General features: G+C 30.3%; 1 protein-coding gene across 1 annotated transcript; it reads left to right on the top strand.

Moving 5' to 3' along the window:
• The first annotated feature begins 5,781 nt into the window (after positions 1 to 5,781).
• Positions 5,782 to 7,801, top strand: LOC122578823 (transcription factor MYB1R1-like). The gene is made up of 3 exons (XM_043750869.1): positions 5,782 to 6,147; positions 6,564 to 6,772; positions 7,238 to 7,801. The coding sequence occupies exons 1-3, from the start codon at positions 5,865 to 5,867 to the stop codon at positions 7,607 to 7,609; spliced, it is 864 nt and encodes a 287-aa protein (XP_043606804.1). The 5' UTR covers positions 5,782 to 5,864; the 3' UTR covers positions 7,610 to 7,801.
• The last annotated feature ends 654 nt before the right edge of the window (positions 7,802 to 8,455 follow it).

The raw sequence follows: 8,455 nt of genomic DNA, 5'->3' as shown, positions 1-8,455 counted from the left end.
TCCCTATATGAAATATGGGTATATCCTCCTAATAAATATATATTCAAATAATCAATCTTAAAAATCTTAAAACATGATAAGTGTTATGATCATATAATTAAGAAGATTTTTAGAAGAATTGTTTAAGATTATTAATTATTTTTCATAAAATATATCCGGTATATGTGAAGGTTTAGCGTCAAGATCATCAATATATTGAAGGTATATTTGGATATTCTCGCCAGCTTTATAAACACACAAATGGCGATTTAAAAGATTAAGAAGTACATATAGGATAAACGTGAAGATCCTAATTCCTAAATGATGCTTAATTGGCACACATTAAAAATTGCAATTAGGTAAACCATATCTTTATTAGAATCAACGAGGGAAAGTATCCGCTCACTACGGCGGTGAGATGGTGGGGGTGATAGGTCATAGGAGGAGCCAAGTACTTAGTCGTACGGGCTCCGTATTCAGATTTAAAAATTCGTTAAAAGTATATCGAATGACATCTCTAATGAAAGAGCATGGAATTTTAAGAACACACATAATTTTTATATTTTATCGATTTATGGTTTTTGAGATAAAAGATTTTGAATGGATTAGATGAATAAAATGATTTATGGAGGAGAGAAAAAAAAAATAAGTGGTTGAGATTTAAAGAGATAAATGAAATGAAAGTTGAAAGTTGTGGGGCATTGATGATTATCATGTGTACATTGTTGAAATTGAAAGTTGAAAATTGAAACCTTATTTGATTTATAATATAGCAAGTATAGATTAACAGAACCAATTCATCACAGATAATCGATACAATTATCATAAAAGTCACGTGAGCTACATTCTAAGTTTTTTCCAAAATTTATGTGGAGCGGATTCGAGGCTTCGAGCCTTTATATATGTGTAGCTTCATGGATAGGTGATTAACAGCATATGACGCACTACGGGTTTTTTTGTTTTGTTTTTTTTAAACAACATTTGTATTTGTATTGGATATGATTTTCGGTGAGAGACTGGAAAACACCAAACTATGACGCTATATTATATTGTTTACTATATTGTTTAGTTTATTTAAGGGTAGAAAGGTAAATAGAGGAGAGAGAAAAATTAAAGTACATTCTTAAAAAAAATTTAAGTGTGGAAAGGGAATGAGTGAAGAGGATTAGAAGGGGGTGTAGTTGTTTTTTTTTTTTAAAATTTTTCACTCATTTTTTAGGTAATTAAGAAAGAAGACTTCTCTTCTCTCTCATATCCTTTCCACTCTTAAGTTAACTAACAGATACTTATGGTTACCAATACGATACCGGAAATCTAGGAGCTCGATTTTGCTACTATACTCTTTTCTAAAAATTCCAAAATAGATCAATAGATGAAAAATGCAACTTTAATCATATGAAGCAACTTAATCTGTATTTAAAATCAAATCGCTTATGCTTGGGTTCAACTTGATCACATCCTTGATTCATACGTTGTAATGACTAAAATACAATATCCAGCTTTCATTAAGATATACAAGTACACTTATTAGGGTAGTATCAACAAACATTATGCATTTGATTATTCTTTATATTCTAGCGAATCCTTTCTAGACTGATTCTTATGGTTGTTTAATACTTCTCAATTTCATCAGACAATGTCCTACATGACCTCCAAATTAACCAGAAAATAAAGGTTGGAGTGATGATATCTCAACCCCACCACCAAAACATGAATATTATCTTAAACAATTCTTTGTAACTAAGAGAAAACAATATCAAATAGTTTAATTTTGAAAATATAACTTATAGATTTTAAACATTTTGACATCCCATTAAAGCTAAACCAAACTCTTTGACCTAACTGATGCTTCCAATGGTTACATCATAATATTTTTACAAGAGAGCTTCGGTTAAACCCTGCTAGATGAAATCTTGGAAGTGGTAAGAGAAAATTTAAGCCCAAAAGACTCACCCTCATCAAAAAAAAAAACCATCCGCAGAGCCGGCTCAACGTTGTTTTTTTTTTTTTCCTTAAACAAAATCGATTTTGGAGGGCTTTTTTTAAAATCTCTAAAAAAATTTCTCTTTCTATTTAGACATAACTTTAAAGTTCAAAACCAAATAATGAGACAGCAATGTTGTAAACACATGAATAAATTACGTGATATAAATCATTATTACTAATCAAAATCAAATCAATACATGAAAAGATAATTTGTCTAAGATAACTAGAAGAAACTATACCGGGAAGATGGAATAATAATATCTCATTGAAGATTCATTTGACCTATGGTTGGAGACTGTTTTTTTTAATCCGTTGCACATACACATATTTGTCGTGTCCTATTATTTACTTCTTTATGTTAAAAATATACACAAGTAAAAAAACTCTATGTAAAATAAAATCTAAATCTAGATTAAAATTTGATGCCTTATAAATTTGGGGGGGCAAAGCGTCTGTCTAACCCAAATCTATATTAGAGCCGACGGTGCCCATCTATTAGTCATTAAGTTTATTCATGATTGATATTTTCTTTTATGACATATATTTGTCATTTTTTTTCTATAATGATTTATATGATACTTTTTTTTTTCTATTTTACATTTAATATTATAGTTTTTTTTTTTGTATTTCTATAATGACAGTCGTTAAGTGTATAATAATGATTTATATTTGTCATTTTATCCCCGTTTTGTCACATTTTTTCAGTTAATCATATATAATTGATACATGATTAACATTTTTTTTCTCGACAATACATTTTGATACACATATTTAAATAAGAAACAAATAATAATTATGTCTCCCGCATATATAAGGTATCTGAAAGCAACGTTATTTCTCCTAAAACAATATCCGAGTATAACATAACTAGTTGCTACTAATTAAGGTGGTGATGGTGTTGGTGGTGGGATATAACACCTTATCTCTACTTATCCTTACTTATCCTTCATGGAAATGCATTATGCATGACACCTTCCACTGGTATAGTCCAAAAGTAGGCATAAGTTTAATTTTTTCTTTAAACAAATTCGACACATGAGAAAATGACTTGTATTCATAAAGCTTTAAGAAATTTCACACTTTATTTGTCTCAAAATTAAATGAATTGAATTGGTTTGTATTTAGTTCTGGTCGATCTTATGATTTAACTGATCATATATACACATACACAATTTTATATATTTTAGTCCAACGTCTTGCTATCTTAAACTTTCTTTTATTAAACGTATATACCATGGTACTCGCGCAATGCAACTGCGATGGTGGTGACGGATGATGATAGTGGCGGCGGCATCAAATTATGTATGTAATTGATGTAAATGTACTTGATTTAAAAGTGGTAGTAGATATATTTTTTTATTAGTATAATGGATTGATAGTGTAAATTAATATTGACATTCAGGAGTAATTTTAATGAAAACATACGGATACAATAGGTGAGAAATGTTCATTTGAAAACTAAATTTCTGTGAAAACTAAAATCTGGTCAAAACACATTTTGATCTGAACCTAACACTAAAACACATTGTGTTAGGTTCAAATTGTGTTTAGTTTAGATCACATTATGTTTTGGCTAATTTTTATAATTTTCACATAAATTTAATTTTCAAACGATCACAACCCTACAATAGATATATCAATTAATTAACAATTAAATTAATGGTGGTACAAGTCTTTGTCTTTATTAACATTTTCCTTTTCTTTAATTTGACTATTTAATTAACATGCATTAATTTATGAAAAATCTTAAATTCCCAATGCAAACATAAACTAGATATTTAAACTTGCGAGAATAATATAAAATACGTATCTACATTATATTATAAACAAATAATACTTTATTTTGGAAATATTAAAAATATGTAATATTTACATTTAGCATCACTTAAAATATTTTCACATATATTATTCTTTTAATATTAAAATTAAATTACACTATCAATTATTTATTTTTTAAAATATCTTCATTAACTCTTTACATTAATTATTTTTACGTTAATTATCTACACTACTCGACACCACATCTAATATCAGTAGTCACACTCAGTAACATACTGTTGCTGTCACGATTACCGTCATATTGCGCGGGTACTGTTTTAAAAGACACTATTGTTGGGATTCACATTTTGAACCTTGTTTAGAATAATTTGTTTCTACTATTACCATTGACGGATCTATGGTGGGGGCAGTGCGGACAATTACCCCTATTCCAATTTTTGTACAATTAATTTTTATAACTGGTACATTTGTAATTTCGTCAATAAAATAAAAACAAATAGAAAATACATATAAATATCATATTTTGTTATTATAAGGCTTTTTCTTTGTAAGTCTTTTTTAAACACAAAAGATTATAACCACTTGATCCAATCATGTTGTTTGTTTGAATATATGTATATATGTGGTACATTAATAAAATAGCTTCATGTGGAAAAATTATTTTTCTTTTTAAATTATAATTAAAATATATATTTAGCCAATGATGGTTAGACCAACTGGTCGGAGACACTCAGGTTTTATCTAAGATTTTGAGTTCGATCACCTTGTTTCCCTAAGATCTTGAATTCGATCCTTAGGGATGACAAACCTTGAGAGTGTTTTTCAAATACTTGCATGGCTCATTGTCAATATCTCTTTGTTTACGGTACGTGCAATACTGCACCATTACACGGTGAGGTTTCCCTGATCTCGTACCCCGACTAAATGTTCAGAAAAAAATAATATATATTTATCTCAAATAACTAATAATAATAATCATAATAATTATGTAAGAAAAAAATGTATAAGCTAGTTATTTCATAAAATATCATATTTTGTGTGTGTATATATATATATATATATATTATAATTGATTTCCAAAAAAAATATTTTATGTTGTTTAATATAGCACAACTCTTAAGACCTCGACCACCATATGCTCCAAAATTACAAAGATCAATATTTATGTTTCCATAGCTGACACTTACACCTAAATTAAACTTGGCCTTCATAAAGCTCACGTAAATTTTTTACTAAACCCGAGGTTGGAAAATTAAGGGTGCGTTTAGTTCAAGAAAACCCCCTTGTTTTTCATTTTCATTTTCTAAGAAAACATGAAAAACAGGAAATGCGTTCAAATTGTAATTTTTTAGAAAAGTTTTCTTAGAAAATGAAAATTCTCTTTTCCAACTTTTGCACTAAAATTTAAAAACTATTTTTTTCAGTTTTTGTTTTCACTTTTCTATTTTCTAAACATTTTGTAAACCTAAATTTAGAAAATAAGTGAATTTGAACATGTTTTCTAGTTTTCTAAAATGAAAAAATAAAAACTCCATCCTTTATTTTGAACGCGTTTTCAAAATTTTCAAGGTTTTTTTAGAAATGAAAAACCTTTTAATTTTCTAGAAACTAAAAATGGAAAAGTTAAAAACATTTCTCCAACTAAACGCGTCCTAAAATTTTTAAAGGGCCTATTTTCTATTCTCGAGTTAGGGACAAATTTTTTTTTTTTTACATTCTCGGACATGACTATAAGCATCATAAAATAATTTTTAAATTTACCCTGACTAAAAAATTCTGGCTAACAGCGTGTAAAAGGGGAAAAAATATTGAAAGCAAACAAAAAAAGAAAAAAGAAAAAGCGGGGGATATATTCAGAGGATAATAAGCCGTACGGTGTCTGTCTACCACGCACGTCTATCGGTTACAAACCCCAAGACCACCACCACATGGGATCCTACCTGTCATTTCTTTCCCACCATTTTATCTTTGTTACTCTTTCTTTTTCATATATACCATTCACCCCCCTATATATATCTCTCTCTGACTAATCCATATATCCATTTGTAACAACCCATCCCCCCTTCACACCAAATTCATTGTAACATATTTTCATTTCATTTGCAAAAAATAAAAAAATTATGTCTCAATCAGATGAATCATCATCATCAACAACAACAACAGGAGCAGAGGATACAGGAGGAGGAGGGGAAATAATGTTATTTGGGGTGAGAGTGAAGGTTGATCCCATGAGAAAAAGTGTTAGTATGAACAATCTTTCTCAATATCATCATCTTTTACCCTCAATAATTATTAATAACAATAATAATATGGATGTTAATAATGTTGCCGCTGATACTGGCTACGCCACCGCCGATGATGCAGTTCGCAACCAATCTAATCCTACCAAAGACCGTAAACGAGGTAAATTTTTGTTTTCTTGTTAATTACTACTACATCTTACGTTATTTCTATATAATATATATTATCGTTATTATACAATAAATTAAATTTTAATTGTTGTTTGCGAAATGTCAATATAGGTTTCCTGAGAACCTCGTTTTTTTTAATTGAAATTTCAATTTGTGTGAAAATTAGCTTTTATATGTTTTTTGAAATCTCAATTAAGACTATAATATAAGTAATCCAGACTCCCCTGTATCTACGTGTTACTAGTTGATATACACACACACACACACAAACAAATGAATACATGTATTGTGTATTTCACATACTAAGTTAATTTTTGGTAACTTTGATTGATTAATTTATTTTGGGGCTTACTAAAAATGAAGGGGGTAAACTATGAATGAATGATTCATTTTGAAATGATCCAACAGGAGTGCCATGGACCGAAGATGAACACAAGTTGTTTCTACTAGGATTGCAGAAAGTCGGAAAAGGAGATTGGAGAGGGATTTCACGGAATTTTGTTAAAACAAGAACACCTACACAGGTTGCGAGCCATGCTCAGAAGTACTTTCTTCGCAAGACTAATCTCAATCGTCGCCGTAGGAGATCTAGCCTATTTGACATCACTGCTGACCTGGTGAGTATTAATATTTTCTTTTACCGATTTCAAACTATTCAACTCATGTTTTAGGTCATATTGTACGAGGTTGAGGCTCCTAGACACCGGTTAGCATTCTTGGATAGATGTCATGATTAAGTGAGAAACTAAATGTTTGTGTTTTAGACCTTGGTGAAATACATTTGGGTTCGAATCTCACTTTCATCATTTATAGGAGGAGAGTATTAGGTGTGGGTTTTCTAGAGTCCAGAGTTTCATCCGAGTATGCGTGATTCAAGCTCCGCATACTGCCTAATTGGATGTTACTATTGTGTTTCAAATGCTAACTACCAACCCGTTGTTAAAAAAAAATAAAATTATTTGTGTTTTATTTATTACTCCGTAGTACGTAGTTTTGTCCTTTTACAATTCTGAAGTGTCCCTAATATTTAGATGAAAATCAGAGTGTGATCAACTAGTAACAATTTGCTATATGATAATTAGGTTACTCCAATGTCAGTAGAAGAACAAGTTCATGAAGATAACCAAGGTCAACCTATTGTGCAACCATCAATGCCATCTTCACAACAGATATTTCCTCTAAGTGGATTCCCGGCTACAACCTTCCCTAGCAGCCCAGTTCTACAACCAATAGATCTTCAGAATCCAGTGCAAATGATTACCTTCAAAAACGATAATCAAGTCAATAACTCCTCAATGCAACCAAGAATGGACCTTAACTTAAATCAGAAATACGAAACAGAAGTGTTACCCGTGTCTCTGAATCTTTCTCTATCGTTCGACCAAAATCAATCGGTTCATTATCAAGTGGTCCCAGGCTTCAAAAGTGGAGATAATATGATCAGTGTTAATTAAATTTCCCAAAGACTCAAAAGAGCAGAAACAATAAGAATTGTTGACGTCAATCAAGTAGTTAGTTATTGACTTATAATTAAGTCCTTTGTTAAGTGTCTATTTAAATTTTGGTATGTTGTTGTATGTTACCCACTTCCATAATTGTTTTGTAACTGGAGAAAAAATGGAAATAGATACACAATATCAGTTCCATATTGTTTTGTTTGGCAGATTTTTTTTTATGAGGTGGGGTTGGATATATGTGGAATTTGATCTAATGGATGGTTTGTATGGCATGGTTTTAAAATGTTTAGAAGGGAACATCACATGTTAATGAGTAGTCCTTTTTGTGATGTATAGAATAGCAATAAATTCGGATTGATTGATTTTTGCCCATTGCAATGTGTAGGCCGTAGGGTGTGTAACACAAGTTGGATTTATCTTCTAGAATCTCATATTAATAATTAATAATAACAAAATAAGACAATATCAAACATGATATTTACATGATGAGCAATTATGTTACATTAGACATTTAGTCAATAATTAGGTTCCATGTAGATGTAGAAGTGAGCAATGTGATTTTCGAAAGTAAAATAAATGATTTTTATGTGGATTAAAAATGTTTTTTGTCATGATGTGATAGGGTGTGGTGACTGGTCTAGGATAGAAAAGTGTGGGATATGAAAATTGTGGTGGTAAGTAAACATGGTGGGGTAGGATAAAGGGGATAATATTATCTATCCATCCATTGAGGATCACTTTTGAGTTTTGACGCCTGATATGGAGTGGTTGGTCATGAGCCACCCAAGCTATGTTACTATTTTTTGCTATTAAAGCTAAGGTTTGGTCCATACACACTTTGCC

The sequence above is a fragment of the Erigeron canadensis genome, chromosome 8, assembly GCF_010389155.1.
Source record: "Erigeron canadensis isolate Cc75 chromosome 8, C_canadensis_v1, whole genome shotgun sequence".
In the NCBI taxonomy this organism is placed as follows: Eukaryota; Viridiplantae; Streptophyta; class Magnoliopsida; order Asterales; family Asteraceae; genus Erigeron; species Erigeron canadensis.
The sequence above is the reverse complement of the archived record's forward strand: the minus strand, read 5'-3'. Positions and strand labels throughout refer to the sequence as shown.

Bases quoted from the DNA above. Each gene is read 5' to 3' on its own strand.
- LOC122578823 (XM_043750869.1), top strand. From the start codon at position 5,865: ATGTCTCAATCAGATGAATCATCATCATCAACAACAACAACAGGAGCA. The intron at 6,148-6,563 runs GTAAATTTTTGT...ATGATCCAACAG, and splicing joins TACCAAAGACCGTAAACGAG to GAGTGCCATGGACCGAAGAT. The intron at 6,773-7,237 runs GTGAGTATTAAT...TATGATAATTAG, and splicing joins TTGACATCACTGCTGACCTG to GTTACTCCAATGTCAGTAGA.